Source organism: Natator depressus, chromosome 1 (genome assembly GCF_965152275.1).
Source record: "Natator depressus isolate rNatDep1 chromosome 1, rNatDep2.hap1, whole genome shotgun sequence".
NCBI classification, from domain to species: domain Eukaryota; kingdom Metazoa; phylum Chordata; order Testudines; family Cheloniidae; genus Natator; species Natator depressus.
This window is the reverse complement of record NC_134234.1, coordinates 266,515,056-266,537,740: the sequence shown is the minus strand read 5'-3', so window position 1 is coordinate 266,537,740 and position 22,685 is coordinate 266,515,056. Positions and strand designations below refer to the sequence as shown.

At 43.8% G+C, this 22,685-nt stretch overlaps 1 protein-coding gene across 4 annotated transcripts in view; it reads right to left on the bottom strand.

Annotated features, from left to right (window-relative positions):
- The window catches only part of TMCC3 (transmembrane and coiled-coil domain family 3), a 230,458-nt gene that overhangs the window by 69,681 nt on the left and 138,092 nt on the right, over positions 1-22,685 (bottom strand). Inside the window, exon 1 of one of the 4 annotated variants that reach the window (XM_074941899.1) lies at positions 2,398-2,533. The exons of the other annotated variants lie outside the window; for them this stretch is intronic. Within the exon in view, the coding sequence (XP_074798000.1) occupies positions 2,398-2,475 (78 nt within the window). The 5' untranslated portion in view covers positions 2,476-2,533. Of the gene's footprint in view, positions 1-2,397; positions 2,534-22,685 lie in introns of those variants that run through there. 4 annotated transcript variants of the gene reach the window in all.

Genomic DNA, 22,685 nt, shown 5'->3' with positions numbered 1-22,685 from the left:
CTCCTAGAGTCACGTGATTAGATCAGTGTCTCAGCTTACATTAAAAAATAAAAAAAGTAAGTTTCTAGTCCTCATGGTTGCGGAGAAAAGCTTTAAAATGTGAACCCTGGTGTTTAAGGCATCAGAATGCAAATAAAAAGGACCCAACATTTTCTTAAAAAAAGAAATTTCATTATTTTTGAACACCTGGAGCTGGCAATACTGAAAATTGGCCCAGCTATTAAGTCAATCTGCTGGACTGAAGAGACTTCAGTTTAAATTCTCAAATAAATCAAGACACATCAAGAATATACAAAGTATTCTTCCGTCATCATGCTAAGCGATATAGCATGTTTACCTTCCAGAAAGAGAAGAATTAGGAGGTATAAAACTAATTTGCTCAACGGTACACAAAGAAGTAGACATCAATATTGTTGGTTTATGTATAACGTGTGTCAAACGTATAGTGCAACGGCCAAGCTATGCGGATAGCATACCAACAGTAAAGGCTACAGTGAATGAGGTTACTTAATTTAAAACATTTCATTATGCAGAAACAATCTGAAGCACACTCTCTCCTGTCTAGCAGTGCCATTTAATGAGATGGGAGGGGTGGAAAGAAAGACTAGCATTCTATGTAGGGAAGGGAAGCAGTCTTCCTCCACAGATAAATAATCCAAGTACTTCAAGCTGTGAAGCTCATTTATTTTGAAGCACTAAATATCTTGTCTCAGTAGAAGAGAGAAAGCAGAACAGCTATTTTTGCCCACAGCCAGAGCCAGCAAGAGGAAATTACAATACCCTGAAGAGCAGCTTTGCTTTCTTTTCCTTAACCAGAGTCATAAATACAGAGAGGACTTCACCTGCTTAAACCAAACAGGTAGCTGGATATTTGAAATTTATACACAAACTAGCCAACCCATCAGTCCCATCCATAGTGTAGTCATACATGTAATTACACACACATATTATGATCACTAATATAACAGGTGCATGTACATTCAGATATCATGCAGGCTATTAAAAATAATTTTAAAAAAAGTCGCAAAATAATCAAAGACAAATCCAACCTGCCACTGTACCGTAAGAAAAACTGCCCCAATGAAATTGTACCTCACGGACGCTACAGTATACAAATATATTGCTCCAACCCTCTTAGAAGTAATTTTAGCATGTAGGTTGCCAGGTATCCCATTTTCAACCAAACACCAGGTCGAAAACAGACCCACCCCAGCCCAGTGAAAGTGAGTGAGGGTGGGGAAGAACGAGAAAGGGAGGGAGGGGGGATGGAGTGAGCGGTAATAATTGCTCCCTACTGCAGAAAAATCATTTGCTCTGCAGATCTTCCCTTTAAGGGAGATTTAAAACAAAAGAAGAGCCTTTGCCTGTATTACAGAAGCGATTTCTGAGGGAGACATCCCAGGGATGTCTAAGCACGAACAGTTAATATTCAAAGAATTAAACAGCTAGTTTTCTGTTCACTTTTTGTAGTTTTCCATTACTCTCAGCTTGAGCTAGTTTCTTTAGTGAATTTATCTTGATCTTCAGTTTCTACAGTCTGTCAACAGTCATTCATTTTCAGTTTCTGAGGCAGCACGGCAATGAAGCAACGTTTGGGTTATAAACACTGAATGGGAAAGTTTATTAAAAGTTTTCCTTTAGGTTAAGAAAAATAGTCATAGAAATAGCTATTTTGTGAGATTTACTTAAAAATAGAGAACCTGTGTTTTGGTCCAAGTTTCAGCAGAGAGCAGGCTTTCTTTCAAAGGCACATCTGAATTCATGGCTCAGACTGACACTGCTTACACTCTACACAGAAATGCAGAGAGGTTGTTGCCTGAGGAGCTACCATGTAGTCTCTCAACTTGTTGCCCTCACTTCAAAAAAAATACAGTTGTCATCCCCACAACTGCTGCCGCTTGTAGTCATCAGGAGGAGCAAAACAAGCTGCTTTGTTACCTTTGGACTGGAGCTAAGTGTCTCAAGCGCCAGCCAGGAGTCCCTCACCCGTAGCGCTCCCACTAAGCTTTAGCAGCTACCACCACCTCCAGTCCAATCCAGTGCACAGCTCGGAGGCCAGAGCAGCGCGCAGGGGAATGGAGCCGTGGGCCAGGTGTGCTCTCTGCCCAGGCGCCCAGGGGCTGCTTCGGGGCGAGAGGAGCTGAAACCTGAGATTACAGGTACAGTTTGGGTTTGGCTCCCAAGGGGACAGGCGCCTTTCAAGCCCCCAAGACAAACCGGTCTCTCGCACCTGAGCGGAATCCCAGCCATTTCCAGCCCAGATCCCCGGGGAAGCGACAGGGGCTCCTGGAACAAGCCCCTGGGGACGCTGCGCAGCCCCTGCTACGGAAGAGCCGAGAGCGGCAGTGGCGGGTGAGCAACTAGCCCCCGCGGGCTGCGCGGCGAGAGGGGAATTACCCGGGTCTTGGCGCGCTGGTGCCTCTCCGGGTCCGAGTAAGTCCTGTCCACAGCCAGGCCGGTGTCGCTCCCAGGCATGGTGCCCCCGCGCCCCTGTTCTCCTCGGGCCGCCCGAGAGCCAGCAGCGCCCCCCGGGAGCTGCGCCCGAGGACGGAGCCCGGCTTCGCCGTCCCGCCGCTTGTGCCTCCTCCCGCCCCGGCTGCGGCGCTGGCTGCCGCCGGGTGCGCGACTGGCGGGCACGCCCGGCAGCGGCGCCTCCTGCCCCCGCCCAGAGCCCCTTTAACCCTCCGGCGGCCGCGCCGCGCCCCTGCCTGGAGCGGCCGAGAGAGCTGGGGCCGCTCCCTGGGCAAACCAGTTCCGCCGCTCAGGGATTCCCCGCGCCAGGGCGATGGAGGCGGCGGCGGGGGCCGGGCGCTGCCGAGGGGAGAAAGACAGAGGCGCTTGGATGAAAGGAGAAAACAAAAGGGGCCCAAACCCCTGTTTTCTGGCGGGCTCGGGTACCCCGGGCAGCCCAAAGGCTCAGCTTGCAGGAGGCAGGGGCGAGGGCCCTTGATCTGCTCCCGCTTTCATTCGAGTCTCTCCGCACTTTCACTCAGCCGGCGAGGAGATCCCAACACTGCCCTGCGTTTGCCTTTCAAACCTTTTAAATCTGGGGTCATTTAGTGCTCCTGGGTGAGAGGCACTGGCGAGGCAGGACTTGTACTAGCTAAGCCACCCTGTCGCCTCTCCTCTCCCACCCAGGGCTAAGGGCTTGTCTGGGCTGAAAACGGTGCAGCAGCACCACCACCATAGCGCTTCCGTGTAGACATGACCTAGACCGGGGTTCTCCCGACAATTTTTTTGGTGGCCTCAGAGTGCGGCCACCAGTTCTTGCTGGTGGCCACTAGGACAATTTTTCCAAAAAACTTAATTAACTTCAGGAAAAACAAATAAATATGCACACATACCTGTCCAAATCATTGTAATTTATGTACGTAGGGTGTGGTTTTTTGCAGACTCAGTAATAACAACATACAGTTGTCCCTATTCTTTACTGGACCGAAACAGAATAGAAACACAAATAAGGTGTTTCGCATGTTCTTGTCTTTTGTTGTTGTTTCTTTTGCTTTTTTGGTTTCTGGTTTTTGTTTGTATAGACTTGCTAGCTAGTAAGTCTGCTTCTGTGAAAAGTGATATTTGTATGTTTGTTAATATCACTATTCACAACAGACCAAACAGTAACAAGTCACAAGGACCAAATAATATTCACCCAAGACTTCTGAAGAAGGGATAGCTCAGTGGTTTGAGCATTGGCCTCCTAAACTCAGGATTGTGAGTTCAGTCCTTGAGGGGGCCATTTAGGGATCTGGGGCAAAAATTGGGGATTGGTCCTGCTTTTTGAGCAGGGGGTTGGACTAGATGACATCCTGAGGTCCCTTCCAACCCTGATATTCTATGATTCTAAGGAAATCAAATATATAATTGCAGAACTAACTATGGTATGTGACCTATCACTTAACTCAGTCTCAGTACCAGATGACTGGTGGATAGCTAATGGGATGAATTTGCTGATGTTATGGGTCAACTGATGTTATGGTCATATGATTCTTTGAGCTAAAAAATATGAAAGGAGAAGGAACTATGCCATATGACATTCACTTTCCATAAATCAGAGTTCTTATTCTGCCAGTGATGTGACTCTGCTCATATTTCCAGGAGATAATTTCAGTGGGAAATTCACTGTGTATGGATTGAGAGCAGGATATGCCCAAGACTCTGTCTCCATTTAAAAGGTCATGAACTATTTTTACCCAACATAGTTTCCCCCACAAAAAGGAAGATTAGGATGTTTATTTTCTATTTCTTCTATAAATCACACTATTATCACTCATGTTGCTATTGCTTCCACACATTTCAGCCCCACAACATAGCAGAATGTTATCTGTTTAAATAAGAGCTCCAGAAACCTCTTAAAAAAGCAGTTATATGCTGAGAAGTGACTGTAAAAAGGGTATAATGGGGTTCTTTGTTTCCTCTTGCAACAAATTTCAGGCCAGATTTGCTCACTTTATACATACAAATACAGGAAAGAGAACGTTCAAGGTTCAAGGGAATCAAATAGCCCCAAAATTTCTGTGGGCCAAGTCCTCTTACATTCCCAGCTGAAAGTCTCTCCCTAGTGCTATTAAAGGGTGTTGACTTTTTCACCTTTTGTATTAACAAAAATACAACTTAATAGCTATCAAGAAACAGAATTAAGCAAACGAGTGAGAAAAAATCTGATTATCAGTGCTCTTCAGTACTTTGAACAATTTCATTAAAGACTACTTGATCTCCTGTCTAAACCCTGTGTTTGTAGCTATAAATAATAAAGATGAAACTCCAAATGGGAGAGTTCCTCTGTATTTGCATCAATTTGTAATCACTATGGAAGCATGTGTGAAATTGGTTACTGATGCAGAACTCTTCCTTGTAAGGCACTGAAATGGTGTCATGTAAGAGAATGAGAGGTTTCAGAGTAGCAGACGTGTTAGTCTGTATTCGCAAAGCACACTAGGTATTTTCCACTGAATGTGTCAGGGCTAATAGCATAAACTTCACAACAGACTTCCTAGCTAGCAAGTCTGCTGTGAAAAGTGATATCGGTTTTTAAACATACTAGCTAGCAATAAATAAACTACAATGTTTTGGATGTGTTGATACATGAGGAACAGTGTGGGGGGGGCAGGAATAAACAAGGGGAAATAGTTTTACTTTGTATAATGACTCAACCACTCCCAGTCTCTATTCAAGCCTAAGTTAATTATATCCAATTTGCAAATTAATTCCAATTCAGCAGTCTCTCATTGGAGTCTGTTTTTGAAGTTTTTTTGTTGAAGAATAGTCACTTTTAGGTCAGAAATCGCGTGACCAGAGAGACTGAAGTGTTCTCCGACTGGTTTATGAATGTTATAATTCTTGACATCTGATTTGTGTCCATTTATTCTTTTACGTAGAGACTGTCCAGTTTGACACTGTTCCTCAGACATTCTTGTTAACTCCTGGAAATGTGCTGGAAATGGCTCACCTTGATTATCACTTTAAAAGGTTTTCTCTCCCCCCACCCCACTCTCCTGCTGGTAATAGCTCATCGTAAGTGATCACTCTCCTTACAATGTGTATGATAAACACCCATTTTTTCATGGTCTGTGTGTATATAAATCTCCTCACTGTATTTTCCACTTTATGCATCCGATGAAGTGAGCTCTAGCTCACAAAATCTTATGCTCAAATAAATTGGTTAGTCTCTAAGGTGCCACAAGTACTCCTTTTCTTTTTGCGAATACAGACTAACACGGCTGCTACTCTGAAACAACAAGACAGAGTGTGCTTGTGTGTGTATGTGAGTGCATGAGTGTAATATACACCATATACATACAATAGTGTTGATTGATACATGTATTACCAATAAATGTGGTGCTTTGCCTTATCCCCCCTGAAAAGATCCTGTGCAGTACTTTAAGTACAACAATGTGAGGAGGATTTCCACACCTGAGCCATTCTTTTTAAGTGACAAATCTGAGGAACTGTCCCAGATTGAGGTGTCCATAGAGGAGTTCTGAAACAAATTGATAAATTTAACAGTAATAAGTCCCTAGGAGCAGATAGGATTCACCCAAGAGTTCTGAAGGAACTCAAATATGAAATTACAGAATTATTAATTGGGGTATGTAACAGCGTTTCTCAAGTGCGGCCACCATGGCCGCAAGTGGTCGCCAGTAGCTTTTCTTGTGGCCTCTGGGGGGAGAGGGGAAATCAGTGGTGCCCACCCCTCCCGTCGCTCCTGTATGCAACACCTTGGGGTGGTTGCTGGGGCCACCTTGCACCACCTCTGGAGACACCTGGGGCACAACGCTGGAGGAGCAGGCGACCGGTGAGTTCCTGGGGATGACGGGGCTTCGGGCTCCAACCCCGGGGCAGTAGAACTCCCCACCCTGGCCCCCACTGCCTCCCCCAACCATCCCCTCATCGCCCCAGGACCCCGCTGCCTCCCCTTGCTGCCATCCAGTGCTTAATTTGTGTCAGGGCTAATAGCATAAACTTCACAACAGACTTCCTAGCTAGCAAGTCTGCTGTGAAAAGTGATACTGGTTTTTAAACATACTAGCTAGCAATAAATAAACTACAATGTTTTGGATGTGTATATGTGCATATTTGTTTTTCCTAAATGACTGAATGCATCTGATGAAGCGAGCTGTAACTCACGAAAGCTTATGCTCAAATAAATTTGTTAAGTCTCTAAGGTGCCACAAGTACTCCTTTTCTTTTTGCGAATACAGACTAACACGGCTCCTACTCTGAAACCTAAAGTTAAGTATTTTAGGAAAAAGTTTCAGAGTGGCCACCAGGAAGAGGTGGTGGCTACATTCTGAGGCCACCAAAAAATTTGTCATGAGAATCCCTGATGGTTATCACTTAAATCAGCTTCTGTACCAGATGATTGGAGGATAGCTAGTGTGATGCTGATTTTTTTAAAAGGTTCCAAAGGTGATCCAGGCAATTACAAACCAGTAAGCCTAACTTCAGTGCCAGGTATATTGGCTGAAACTATAATAAAGAGCAGAATTATTAGACACATAGATGAAGTCAATCTGTTGGGGAAGAGTCAACACAGCTTTTATAAAGGGAAATCATCCTCACCAATCTATTACACTTCTTTGAGGGGGTCAACAAACATGTGGACAAGGCTGATCCAATGGATACAGTTTACTTGGACTTTCAGAAAGCATTTGACAAGGTCCCTCACCAAAGGCTCTTAAGCAAAGTAGACAATCAAGGGATAAGAGGGAAAGTCCTCTCATGAATCAGTAACTGGTTAAAATATAGGAAACAAAGGGCAGAATTAACAGTCAGTTTTCATAGTGGAGAGAAGCAAAGACAGGATGCTGGGTTAGATGCACTATTGGTCTGCCCCAGTATGGCCAGTCTTACGCTCTAAAAACGGTGTGCTGCTGTAGCGCTTCAGTGTAGACACCCACTACAGCAACACCTTGTCAATGTAGTTAATCCACCTCCCCGAGAGGTGGTATCTAGGTCAATAGGCGAATTCTTCCACCAACCTAGCAGTGTCTACCCCAGGAGTTAGGCTTAATTACATCACTCAGTGGTGTGGATTTTTCACACCTGAATGATGTTGCTAGGACTATGTAACTTTCTAGCGTAGGACAGGCCATAGCTGTTCTTGCTTGGGGAGGTGGTGTTCCCACAGATTCAGAAAAACCCTTTCATCAGTGATGGCTGCTTCTACACTATGGGGTTATGCCTGTATAGTTCTGGCGCCATAGGCTGGGGCACTCTCCATAATGTAGACATATCCTAACTCTTGCTCAGCTACTATTTTGTCCTCTGTGTCTCCCTTCAAAAAGACAGTGTGGTAATTTCTCCTGTAGTCATAGATGTGCTAAGGTAAGAACACCACATTCCCAGTGTTGTCAACTCTCACTATATTTGGAATTTTTCTGAAAGCTCCAGCCCCACAAGGCCAGTGATTATGTGACAATCTCAGCTTTCATAAAATTTAAAAAGTAGTAAGTTTCAAGCCCTCACCGTTGTGGACAAAAAATGGCAAAAAATAAGAAAAATCTGACATTTATTATTTTTTAAGATCTCATGATTTTGAGGGCCTGACTCATGATTTTTGATCTCTTGACATTGGCAACACTGACTTCTGTTGAACATTTCAGTGCCACTGCTGTGGAGCACTCAGGAGCCATTCATTTTAATATAACACCTGCTTGATAGAGTCTAGCAAATCTACAAAATAAACGGGGCACAGATTTTCAAAGGAGCCTAAGGGAGTTAGGCACCTAACTTGCATTGATATTTTTCTTGTTTATCAGCACTGTACATTGCCAGTATGGTTATAAATCTTGACATATAATAGAAAACAGAGGTCCAAGATTAAATCTGCAAGCCTTATGCAAATCTAAGGAAAATATACTTTCCAGTGACATCTCAGTATAGCATACCTAGTCCAGAAGTGCTTTGAATACCCTATTAGATTAATACATTTAAACTAATAACTTAACAACAGGAGCAATATAGAAATAAAAGCATTTTGTAGAGTTACTCACTCTCCTTACAATGTGTATGGTAACACCCATTTTTTCATGTTCTGTGTGTATATAAATCTCCCCACTGTATTTTCCACTGAATGCATCCGATGAAGTGAGCTGTAGCTCACGAAAGCTTATGCTCAAATAAATTGGTTAGTCTCTAAGGTGCTACTAGTACTCCTGTTCTTTTTGCGAATACAGACTAACATGGCTGCTATTCTGAAACCTGTCATTTATGTTTCAGGAAGCATTTACAATTCTCCCTCCCCTCTCCCCCAGTGCAATAATGAAACAGCTCAGGGACCAAATTCTGCCCCAAGTTACACTAGTGTAAATCTGGAGCTGTTTCAGATTCACACTGTAGTAACAAGAGCAAGATTTCATGTTCTGTTCTCATGAAATGCATTGAATGCACTTCTTGGCGCTGGCATCACACCACCTTTGTTCTCAAGCTTCAGGGAACAGCACCCCTGAGGCCTGCACACATCTCATTACTTTTGCACACCCTTGAGTGATTTATTGCCCATTTTAAAAGATTCCCATAATCATTTAACTTTTGTTTGCTAAACCTTACGTTCAGTAGCATTGTGTATGAAACAGGATTTGCTGTTGAGGGTTAATTATGTGACACAAGAGCCTAGTTAGTTTTCATGTTGTAAAATATTAGGAATCTCAAATAAAAAGAAAAGAGAACTAGAACTCACTCCTTTGGTAGATTTTACTTCTGTTACGCTAACTCCTCCTTTTCTTCAGTTATCTCCCAATACAGAGCCAAATCCAGTAGTCAATGGGTCTTCTAGTGTAGAGGGAGCACAATTTGCTCCATAGATTTATTCATGGAAGCAAAATCATACAGTATACCTGTACATAAGTGCTTATCTGCCATTCCACCCCACAGCTTTTATGTAGCTATAAGACAAAGGCAGTAGTTGAAGTTGGAAGGCTGTTAGGCAGATGCTTTAAAATAAGCATAGGCTTTCTTCAGGTCCTCAACATTAACATAGAAGTAAGGTTCATTATCCAAAACATGTTTCGGAGGGGGGGGTGGCTTAGGGTATGGGGACAAAGCTCTTTGGGTCAGGGACTGTCTTTTTGTTCTGTGTTTGCACAGTGCCTAGCACAATGCAGTCCTGCTCCATGACTGGGGCTCCTAAGCGCTATGGTAATACAAATAAATACCATAATAATGGGGCAGTAAAGAATGGAAGAATCATTAGTTCCCAGATTTTCATAGCAAAGTCCACAACCATGCATTTCTGAAGCAGACTGTGCAATTTACAGAATCAAGGAAGGAGCTTCCACATTTCCTAGTCCTCTTCGTTTCCTCAGAAGCGTGCAGGAACTTATGCTCTTCCAAAATTCAGCTGAGCAAAGTGTTTGGGAGATAAGTAGCTGGAGAAAGGACATGTAGAAAGCTTCAAGTGCCAGACTATTTAACAATATAGGACTTGTTCTATTCCTAGTTCATGCAAAAGTTTTAAGAGGCCACAAAATGATGGAACCTACAATTCCCTCCACAAAAGAGGGAGACAGGGCAGCACCACACAAGTAATACATAACACGTGCATGTTGCAGGCAGTGTTCATTGGTGGAATGATGCGTGCACAAAGTAAGCAGTGTTTCTGGTAAAGGGGATTATGAGGAGACAGAATAATGTGTTTAGCTCCACAGGACCTAGAAACTGCATTAAAGGCATGATTACCAATCAGATCTAGTAAGTAGTTCTTTTCATCACCTCCATTTGAAAGAAGATGGAAGGAGGAGGCGAGTTCCAGACTATATTTTCATAATGCAAGCAAGTCGAGAGGTACCATTTAAGGTTCTAGCCGGGGTGGGCAAAGTTTTTGGCCTGAGGGCCACATCTGTGTATGGAAATTGTACAGCAGGCCATGAATGCTCACAAAATTGGGGTTGGGATGCAGGAGGGGGTGCAGGCTCTGGGGTGGGGCCAAAAATGAGGATTTCAGGGTGTGGGAGGGTGCTCCGGGCTGGGGCAGGGAGGGTGGTGTGCGGGAGGGGGGGTGAGGACTATGAGTGGGGCTGGGGATGAGGGGTTTGGGGTGTAGGAGGGTGCTCCGGGCTGGGACTGAGGGGTTTGGAGGGCAGGAAGGGGATCAGGGCTGGGGCGGGGGTTGAGGCACGAGTGGGTGAGAGCTCCAGCTGGGGGTGCAGGCTCTGGGGTGGGGCTGGGGATGAGAGTTGGGATGCAGGAGGGTGCTCCGGGCTGGGACCAGGGGTTCGGAAGGCGGGAGGGGGATCAGGACTGGGGTAGGGGGTTGGGGGTGGATCAGGGGTGCAGGCTCGGGGCAGCACTTACCTCAAGCAGCTCCTGGAAGCAGCTGCGTCTCCTACATGGAGACGCAGCCAGGTGGCTCTGCTGTGTGCTGCCCCGTCCGCAGGCACCACCCCTGCAGCTCCAATTGGCCGCCATTCCTGGCCAAATGGGAGCTGCAGGGGCGGCACTTGGGGTGGGGGCAGCATACAGAGCGGAGCCTCCTGGGCTGTCCCTACACGTAGGAGGGAAATGCTGATCCTTCCAGGAGCCATGCGGAGCAGCCCGCAACCCTGCTCCCTGGCTGGAGCAGGGCAAGCCCCAGATCTCGCTCCCCAGTGGGAGCTTAAGGGCCAAATTAAAACAGCTGGCGGGCCAGATGCAGCCCGCAGGCTGTAGTTTGCCCACCCCTGCTCTAACCAATCTAATGTTGCTCTTTCGTCCTTCTCCCTCACCTACTCTCACACCTGTACTACTACATCCTCCATGTGCTATAGCATAAACACCTGGACTCCATTATCCTACAGTATATTCACTGAATACCTTTCATTTTTCTTGGCTGAGTACAGACAAAAAACCCCAGTCCAACCACCCCACCCCCATTTGTGCAATACCCCTTTCCCACCCCTAAAGTAGAGCTACAGCTCTTTAACATAGCAGTTAAATGAACACAGAATTTCCCACAGAAACATTATCTCTGGATTATTCTAAAAAAACCCACACTTCATTTCTCAGTTTGTGTATTCACATTCAGTGTAAATCTGTGTCGTTTTTGGTCCTGATATTGGCAACATCATTTAAAGAACATGAAGTTAGATTAAACTTGGCATGTATAGTACTGGTGACTAGTAGATAAATTCTCTTATCTTCCTGTAGTTTTCGCCAACTACTTTATAAAATTCAGTTGTATGGTGATGTTTATGAAAAAACAATGTGAAATCATCCTAGCCATCCATCATGTCATTTTTAAAGTTCAAATTTCTCATAAGCATTCACTGACTGACTTACTGTTCTCAAAGATACACTCCAATTTCATCATTTTCCAGTTTTCTCCCTTGTCAATACTTTACTGACACTATCCACAATTCATAACTCCCGACACTTCCACTGCTTTTCTCGCCTATTCAAGAAGTGACCTTTTAAAAATAAGTGAATTGGGAATGGGAGTAGGATTTACAAATGCCACGCAGGATGTTTGCAGAACCTAAAGGATATTAAAGCACATAAATGGGAAGCCGCATTCTGTATTTCTACACACAGAAGGGCAGATTTTCAGCCCCGGCTCTGGCTGCTTTGTATTGCCTCTCGAGCACAAAGCAGCTGGAGGGGCAGCAGAAGATTCTCTCTGGCAAAGAGGAATCCTTACTTTATAGAAATGGATGGCTGGGTGATCCAGTGGATGGGAATGGACTGGGAATCAGACTGGTTATGTTCCCACCTCTTCAGCTGTTTGACCTTGGGCAAATCACTTGATCTCTCTATGTTTTCATTACCCCATCTGTAAAGTGGGGACAATGGCACCTACTTTGTGAAGACCTTTAAGATCAATGGATGAAAAGTGCTATTATATGCAGTACTTTATTATTGGCAGAAGAAATATTACGCCCAGTATCCAGTATTGGCAGAGGCAGAATCATTGGAAAGGCAGAGGTCTCCTCTCCTCCCACAATAGGAACTTTTGTTCCCTACACAGAGTACTGAGTATTCATATGAGTTTTAACGTGCACTCAAAAGCCTTGTCCCAAAAGGTCATCAGTTGAAGCAACCATCTCCAGCAAAAAGTTTATGTGAAGGAGTCTATCAGTGCCACTTCTAGTCAGACAGATAATGGGACTCAGCGGAATGATGTAAGACTCACAGAGACAAGGTTGGTGAAGTAATATATTTTATTGGACCAACTTCTGTTGTGAGAGAGAAACTTTCAAGCTACACAGAGCTCTTCCTCAGGTTTGGGAAAGGTACTCAGAGTGTCACAGCTAAATACAAATTAGATCAGATCAGTGGCACCAAAAGGGGGGGGGGGGCCAGGAAGCCATGGCCTGTCCACTTTTTGCCGGGGCGGACCTCACCTCCACTTCCCACCAAGGCCCCACCCCTCATCCAGACCAGCATGGAACCTGGCAGGGGAACCCGGGCACGGGCTGAGAGCAGCCCCTGGCCTATGTTCCATCCTTCTGGGCTCCCCGCCCAGCACAGGGCATGTGGATGTGAAGGGTCCATGATGGCTCCCCACAGCTGCCTGCTCAGTAGGGTGGGGCTTGGAGCCACAGCCCAGCTATGACAAGAGCCATGCAGGCAGCTGTGGGGAGCTGCGGACCCTTCATCTGTCCAGGGCGGGAGGCCCAGGGGGCAGGAACATGAGCTGAGGACTGCTCCACTCAGGCCCCCTGCACTGCGGGCAGGTTGAGGGTCCACCATGGCTCTTATCATGAGTGGCTCTTATCATGGCCAGGTTGTGACTCCAAGGCGTCCTCTTCCCCAGCCGGAGCCAGGTCATGGTCAGAGCCACAGGGGCAGCTGCACAGGGTGAGGGACCCCAAGGGCAGAGACACAGTCAGGGGGCTGCTTTCAGCCCCCACCCAAGTGTGGGCAGGGTGGGCTCTCTGGCCCCGCTCCGGTTTGGCCAAGGGCGGGGTGACGGGGCCCCCGGTCCCTGGGCCCCCAACTTTTGGGAAGACTCCCAAAGCCTTGGAACAGATAATTTAGCATAAGTAGTTAGCACATAGCCTAGGAGACCATTCAAGTTGAAGTGGCCCATTAACATCCTTGTAGTCAAAGGACAAAAAGGGGTGGAGGGGTGTGATGTTGCACTCCGTATGTTTTATGGAAATAGGCTAATGAGTGTAAATATGATGTAATTGGAATATGCTTTAAGCAAAAGGTCTCTTGTAAGGTATCATTACAAAGCTTATAATCTACTGAGTGTGTTCATCCTATTTGTATGAATGTATCATTCTTGTATCTGAAACTAGAAATATGTAGCATAACTCTGAGGTCCTATTGTAATTATGCAAAGTGTGAGCCATTAATGGTGGTTTAGAATCTTGATGGCTCCCATTAACTAGGACAATTGGTTGAAGATGGCTCTGTTTACTTGTAAGCCTTCCTGTATACGCATGTGCCAGCGAGTGGGTAATGAAGTCTCACAGGACATGTAAACATGTCACATGATACTGGAATCCATCTTTAACCTGGTGCTTTTCCATTTAGAAGGAGGGGTGGGAACCCAGAGAAAGACAAAGGATTCCTGGCTTGTGCAAAAGATATAAAAGGGGGTGGAACAGAACAAAGGGGGCTGCCAGTCATGAGAAATCCCCTAGAATTCCACCTGAGCTGGAACTAACAAGATGGTACCAGGGGAAAGGACTGGGCCCAGAGGTGAGAAGGAGTCTAGCCTGAGAAAGAAGCTTATTGGAACATCTCTAAGGGGGAGATTTACCTGTATTCAGTTTCTTAATGTATTAGGCTTAGACTTACGTGTTTTGTTTTATTTTGCTTGGTAAATTACTTTGTTCTGTCTGTTATTACTTGGAACGACTTAAATCCTACTTTTTCTACATAATAAAATCACTTTTGTTTATTCATAAACCCAGAGTAGGTGATTAATACCTGGGGGAGCAAACAGCAGTACATATCTTTCTATCAGTGTTATAGAGGGTAGACAATTTATGAGTTTACCCTGTATAAGCTTTATACAGAGTAAAACACATTCATTTGGGGTTTGGATCCCATTGGGAGCTGGGTATCTGGGTGCTGGAGACAGGAGCACTTGCTGAGCTGTTTTCAGTTGAGTCTGCAGCTTTGGGGGCGTGGTTCAGACCCTGGGTCTGTGTTACAGCGGGCTGGCATGTCTGGCTCAACAAGACAGGTTTCTGAAGCCCCAAGCTGGCAAAGAAAATGGGCTCAGAGGTAGTCTCAGAACATCAGGTGACAGTCCCAAGGGGGTTTCTGTGATCGAACCCATCACAAGGGGTTACTGGGTTACAATTTGATATAATAAGCCATACATCCAGTTATCCATGAGCATGTGGTTTTAGCAGCATTCCCAGTTTGTGTTTGCCAAAGTGTGAGCCTTTTACACCCATTAGAAATGAGATATTCTCATTACCAGTGCACAGTCCAGCTGCCATGAAGCCAGGCTGAAGTCTACAAATCACTTTGTTGCTTTGGAATGTTGATGCTGATGAAAATTCAGATATTTCAGACTAAAACCTTGCATCTATTTCCTTTCAGGCTTTTTTTGGATTAAGAATTTCTTGCTGTGTTTTCCATTCACCAAAGCTATTTTTGTATACACGAGTGTTTGAACCCTTAGTGCCCATTGTCCATCTGACCCGGTAGTAAACTCATACAATTGGACTGTGCCTAACTCCTGTTCAGGTGTGTGGAAGGAGCGTGAAGATACAGAGGACAGTGAAATAAGCCATCCCTCTCCCCGCCCCTCACCCCTTGTGCCCCAGTGTGGGCCTTGTCACAATTTCAGTTCCTGTGCTCCCTGGCCTTGTTTCCTATGGGATATTTTTGCTAAATAATTCCCCACTGTTGCTACCCACAGTGGTAGCAAAAGTCGGAGTGGTGCTAGTGCAGACCAGGTGCCAGCACCCACTAGCATTATAAACACTGAAATGTAGACTTGTTCTGAGCAGGGTTAAATGACACTGTGCTTAACATGAGGCGCTACCTGGAATCCTGTCAACATTAGCACTCCCATTGCTGCTACCATTGGCAGAGCTGAACTGGTGGTAGTAGCAATGGGGCATTTTAGCCCAAACAAAAAACGACCAACAAACAAAAACCTTAGTGTAGCCCCTGGGCACAAGAACTGCTCCTGGGAAGCGTTAACAATGAGGCTAGTTTCCCCAGTGGGATTCAGACCTTCCTTCCCAATAGGTTTCTGAGCTTGCCCAAGGTTTGGAGAAATGCAAACAGCACCTTTGAAATGATGAAGCTGGGGGCAACTCTTGTCTGAGCTCCCAAAGGCATTATGCCTGAACAGCAGCACATCCCTATGCACACCCCACCACTAAAAGGCTGTAGCATTAAAGCCACACTAACTTAGAATGCTTGGAATTTAGGCCATGGTCCTGCAAACACTTAGGCTTGGTCTACACTACAGAGTTAGGTCGACATAAGTCATCTACACCACAATGTTCCTCCTGCCAATTTAACTCACCCACTATGCCGACCTAGTAACTCCATCTCCGTGTGAGTAGCAGCTCTTTGGTCCATGTAGTTAGGTTGACGCAGTGTCCACATAGACACTGTGTAGCTGACATTGCCTGTTGCTGCCTTTGACAGCCCGAGCTCTGCCGCCCCGTTGGGGGCTGACAGCTGGTCCCCGCCACCCCATGAGTCAGTGTAAGTGCTCCTGGTGAGGACGTGCACCACTGACAGAAGGTGGGACACAAAGAGCCAATTTAATTACTGCGGCAGTTCTAGGTCGACCTAACTCAAATCGACTTAATTTTGTACTGTAGACATCCCGTTAGGCATGTTCTTAACTTTACACCAAAATGTTCACAAGATTGGGGACTTAGATTGTAAATTCTTCTAGGCAGGGAATGTCAAATTCATTTTTCTGTAAAGTACCATGGTACTGCATAAATAATATAGTGCTAAATGTATGACATCAATTATTTCCATAGCAATAGACAATGACGTGAAATACAATAGTAGGACTTCTTTGCAACGTAAGTGAGCCTGAATCTCCTCTCACTAAGTCGTGCACAATGGATGCAACTCCACTGGCTTCAATGCAGTGTAAATCAGGAATAACTTGAGTAAGTGACAGGAGAATAAGACCCAAGTTCCTTTAGTACGAACAAAGGGAACACTGATGACAAATTGTACAGTTTTCTCTTCCACGTTTAGTTGACTCTGGTACGAAAGCCCTCCTTTAAAATGACATGAACACAGTGCAATGTTAAGTATGTAAGCTAGCAGGCTAATAAGCTGTTTAATGAGCCATTAAATAAATGTGTCTAATAGCCCATTTAAAATCAGCATAATCAAAACAGGACATTTCTATCTGCCCCTCATCAGCTGCAGCTCTTAGCCAGCCAAGGCCTAAACATGTGACATAGGGCTCTGAGTTGTGAGACAAGGACCTGAAGTGATAGCTATTAATAAGGGAGAGGCCAACATGCAAATCCATTATGTTTAACCTGCATAAAGTTCCCAATAACCTGACTTCCATGACTTTTTAAAGTTAGTAAATGACAACAGTAACAAACAGCAGCAGCAGTCTGTGTGGGAGTAAGTAAATCGGTGTCTCAAACGAAGGGGAGCCATTCTTCTTAATGCGGTATTGTATCTCAGAGATCCAGGATACAGTTTTCTTGACAGCTAACTTAACTAAAAAAAATTTAGGGATAAATTCTGCTTTTGTCACACCTGTGTAAATATGAAGTAGCTGCACTGAAATTGGAAGAGTTACTCCAGATTTGTGCCTCTGCAAATGAGGTGCAAATCTGGCCCTTGGCCCCCGAAGCAATCTATTGATTACCCTTGGGACAATTTGTTCTTGCTGTATTGACTAAATGGAAAACTATATAGAAGCCCAGTCCTGCCTGTTTTCTGTAATACTCTAATAATTCCAAATGTGCATTTCAGGTAGAAAGCATAATTAAAAGTCCAATGCAAATATAATGTTAATCTGAGCAACAGAAGTCATTTCCTCCATCCCATCCCCAAACAAATGCCTTTTAAAAATATACAATATTATTCTATATTACTCATCTGAACTCTGCAATTTACAATAAAGTTGCCACAGGGATCTGAGCCATGACTATATAATCCTATCGTATTTTTTTATTTAATACGATGCTTTGCATTGTTTTCTTTGGGCCTTTACAAGGCTGTTTATTGGAATTAAGTTTGTTTTACTTTCATGTAAAAGGAAGTTTCTGTGGGTGAAATCCTGGCCCCACTGATGTCAATAGAAGTTTTGCCAATGACTTTACTAAGGCCACGGTCTCTCTCTCTGTTTCTGTATATTTCCACTACAAATTCACTTACTATTAAGGGCCCAATCCCACAATACCTATAAAGATGCATAGCTTAATGCACGAGTACTCTTATGAGATTACTCCGGTGTTTCAAATGAAATGTGTGTGAGTGCTTTGTTGAAGCAGGGCCATATTTCTGATTGACACAGACTTAGAATTGGTGAAGTTTAAAAATGTGTCTGGTTCACCACAAAGTACGTGATAAGATATTGCCTCATTCCACCCGGGCACCATAACCTATATTCAGATGGCCTGGGAATTAATAAAGATTTTAGACAGAAACCAAAAGAAATCTCAGCTAGAGGAAATGACATTTAAACACAATACTAATAATCATGAGAATATGAATTATTTATTATATTTAAAATTTAATCCAGTGCTGTTTTTGGTTAGCTCTTTGCCCCGTTGAAGGCTCATATGAAATTCCTAGAGTTCTTTTCTGATATGCAAGGCTTAGGAATCTAACAGTATAAAATTATGTCCTCCTTGATGAAGTGGAGTTAACAGTCTCAATACAGTTCACATCCCCTGCTTACTGCAATTTACTAGTGAATTCTAGCTGTTGTTAAGAACGTCAACCCAGATTATCCCCTCCAATGAAAAAAATTGAGAGAGTAGGCTCTGGGGAAGGAACTATCCATGGCTCCCTCTCAGACAATCATTCCATGGGGGGTAGGGCATGCCCTTCCACAGAAAAGTCTGCTGGGCTAGGCCCCAAACCTGGTAGATCCCAGGGTCCCCATCCTATCCACACTTCACATCCAGTCTCCAGCCTAGAGGCATTAGCAGAGTCTTGGCAGGGGGGAGGAGGTGGTGAATGATGGCAGCATGCAGGTAACTAAGTTCCTCTTCCTGAGAAGGGGAAGATCTGCTCATGGGAGACACCCTCCATGTATGGATCCAGGAGCTGGATCTGTCCTTTTGTTCTGTCTCAAGTATAAAGCATCATGTTTCCTGAACTTGCTTATAAAAGCAATATTTCCCGACTGACCTTCTATTTCAGCACTGCTGGTGAGATCTTAAAGCTGCCTTTTGAACTAAATTTAGCAGGAAAAGAAAAACATAGACGTATGTAAACGAACCTTTGTGCCAAAGAGGAGATCTTTAGGAGAGAAATGAATACAAATGTTTCAGACAGTGCTGGCGGTGGTTCCATCGAGGAAAACATGGTAGATAGGGGGAAAAGTACCTTTCAGTCCAGTGGTAAGTAGTTAGTTCATCATTTGCACATCTAACAAAAGTTATTAAGCTATTAAAACTCAGGGCTGCTTCCCCCCTCCCCCTTAGTTCTTGCACAACCACTGAATTTTAGATCTAGTATAGTAAAGATCTCTTCGTTCCCCCTCCCCCCAGCCCCTTGTATTTTGGGAGCAACTTGCAGGTTTGGACATATTTTGCAGTACCTTCAGCGGCCACTTGCAACAATCTGGGATGAAATACTGGCTCCACTGAAGTCCATAATTTCCCCCTGGGGTCAGGAGTTCACACCAGGAACCTGAGGCCTTGTCTACATTAGAAAGTGGACTAGTGGAGACGCATCTTATACCAGTAAAAGGGCTCTTTGGCCAGTATATTTTATGCCAGTTACCAAAATAATCTATATTGGCACAAGCACTTTTATGCCAGTTTATAGCTATGTCAGCTAGGGGGTATGATTTTTTTCAACAGCGCTATGCCAGCAAAACTTTTAAGGGTAGACCTGGTTTAAGAGAGGCAGAGTAGTGGAGAACCATCCCTTTTTACAGAAGCCTGAAGGCTCCTGGGGAGATACAGAGTAGGAGATATCTAGCAGCAGTCAGGAGGCTCTGGAGTGAGACAAGACAGAACGCTCCTTCTCCCTTCTGAGGCCAGAATGTGTGGGGCTTCAAATTTATCAAAGGCCAAAGATGGAGCTCTGAAGGACAGATATCCCTCGCTTACTCCAACAGCTTTGGTTGCTGGATTGGGGCTGGTCTGATCTATTTTGTAAAGCACTTTTAGATCTGCTGGTGAAAAGCACTATAAGAGCTAAGTATTATATTATTACAATCATCATTGTCATCATCTGAGCTTCTCACTAGGGCACTGCCGCTGATCTTGCTAGGGCAGCTCCCCATCTCACTTTTTTTACAACCACCTCAGGCATGCAAATTTAATAGGTCTTTGGGAAATTTTTCGAGACCTGTAGACAAGAATGTAATTCTTGACAAGAATCCTGCATGTACATGCCTGTAAATCAATACGAAGTTGGTAAATCTAATTATAGGTCTGCCAGTCAAATTATTCCATTTAGATCATATGTTAAGAACTAATATATTACACACACACCCCTCTGGACTTTTTTTTTTTTATTAACATTGTAAGGAGGGAATTGAATGCACCAGCTTTCCTGTTTTGAAGACATAGGCTGATTAGCACCTACAGGCTAATATATTTGTCATCGTGAATTTTGTTTAGTAGAAAATCCTACAGCCAGATGTGTAACAGCCTATGGACACATCATATTCTGAGGTTTTGGTAATTAGTGGAGTCATCAGAAAAACAGAATTAAGTAACCAGGCTTCTTTGTTACTGGGCATTTACAAATCCTGCCAAAATAATGCAATATGTCATTCTCAGGGTTTAACGGAGTGGAACTCACAACCAACAGAGCAATACAAACTATACAAAAGACAAACAATTTTTGGGGGTGTACGTGTAACAGAAAATTCTGGCGCAGTGGTGCCAGTTCTGTCTCTCAAGTGGCTCCTGCTTTTTCAGAGTTACTGAGCAGCTGCCGCTCCCATGGGCCTCAGCTGCATGTTCATCACTACAACTGATCAGCAAAGATCAGCCTTTTTCCCCTAAATGAACATTTTCATTTTCTTCAGTGTTTTCAACAAAATACCCAACACTTTTTGGAGTTTGAAAACTAAAAGTAACCAAAAAATGTTTTTGTTAAAAAAAATCAAAACCGAAATGTAATGTCTTGTGCAAACTTTCTCCCGCCAGGTCTGTTCAACGCTTTTGAGAATCAGGTCTCGTGTCTTTCTGTTGTCACGGCCCTATGTGGGGGATACTTTCCTATCCAAAGGTTCATAATGTCTATGCTTGTAAGGGCTAGCGAGCCGACAAGAAGAAGGAGAATGATAATTCATTCATCATTGAAGCCTTCTTAGTTTTATCTATTAGGAAGTGTACAAGTATGGGCATCGGGAACCACCAACCATAGAATAGAGCCACTTTTCCAAATAGAACTTCAATACAGGTCTGGCATAGTCAAATCCTATTTTCTTATTTGTATCTAAAGATTTATGAGTCGAGACAGAATTATGTTCAGACCTTGGAGAGGGACTGACCTTCAGGAACAGGTATGAAACTTCTGAAGGAGCTCTGTTGATGAGTTACTCAGAGTTCGTGTCTGGGAGAACACTTGTCCTCATGCACACAGAGTTGACGTTATAGAAGTAGAGAGGAGACAACTAATAGGGATTCTTGAGGCATCAAGGACATTGCCAATCTAAGTCTGTCGAAATAAAGCATCTGAGCTAACAGTTGAAACAGCTTTCTAGTTTGGGGACAAAAACTATTTATAGCCACACAATAAAAATCTAAAACATTACTGTAAGAATGAATTGGAATAGTTAAGAAAAAAATCTTTACATATAACTCCAGAACAAGTTACCTAGCAGGAGAACCATGTCCTTCTGTTCTCTAAATCTGTGTCATCTTCTGGAGATGTCTCAATAAATCTGTGTAAAAATTCCTTCTTTGTTACTGAGCTGGAAAATTCCTCCGATTATGCAGGCATTGTTGGCCCACTACTCAAAATCATAATGAAAGTTTATAAAAAAATGGTAATAAATAAGTCAAAGACACATCTGTATGCCACTCAGTTTCACTGACGTGGAAAAGAGGCAGATCAGTTAAGTCTAACCAGTAGGGAACACTCACATTACCATGCACTGAACATGGACAAGCCAGCAGAATAAACATTTCAAAATTAAACTTTGTCCCTAAATATTTAAATAGCTTTAAATACATCCTCCTTTAAGATCAGAATAAAAAACAAATAAATTGTGATCATTGCATTGAACAAGATGTTGTTTGGCTCACGGAAAGTCATGCAGTGATTTAAAAATATTCAAGGTTAGCAGGCCTAAAGTTTGCCCTCTATCCCCCAACAGGGCATATTGTTATTTTATTGATGGACATATTTTTTTATTTCATACCTACAGCCCAAATCCTGAAATCCTTACACTCTTTTTTACTTTGACAAGACTCCTATTGAACCAATGGCTGTCCCCCCAGAGATTCAGAGTTTGATCCACTGTATCCGTTTATGACTGTAGTTCTTTGTATGAACATGTTTCTCTTAATCTTTCAATATTCCTTAGCAAAACAGTGCCAGCAGCCCAGTATTCATTAACAACCAAGCAGTCAGTAAATCAGTGAGAAAATGCTATCTTCAATAGCATTTTATATCACACCCATCACCATAATATCTGAGTGCCTACAATCCCAGGAATTAAACAGGTCCTAGTTAGAAAATGTCAAGAACTTAAAAACAAAACATATATTAAAATATATTGTGGAAGATGTCTTAGTCTTTGTTCACTATTCACTTTATTTTTATATATTTCATACACATATGTATTATCACTACAGTATGGCATTTTACAAGTAGATAAGCAAAAACCACTTGGAGTACAGATTCAGCATAGTGCAATATGCAGGTGGAGTGTTACACCCCAACCAAGCCCTGTAGACTCCAATCTACCCATGCCCTGAACAGTACAGAATCAGGGGCTATGTTAGACGAAGAACAAACAGCAAAATGCTATGGTGGGCAAGAGGATCAATCTCAGGACATAGAAGGAAGGGTATGCTATTCATGAAGGAGGGTATTTTCTTCCCCACAGAGAGCAGAATAAGTTGACTCATTTTGCATGTTACTGGTTGGTTACTTAGGGGAGT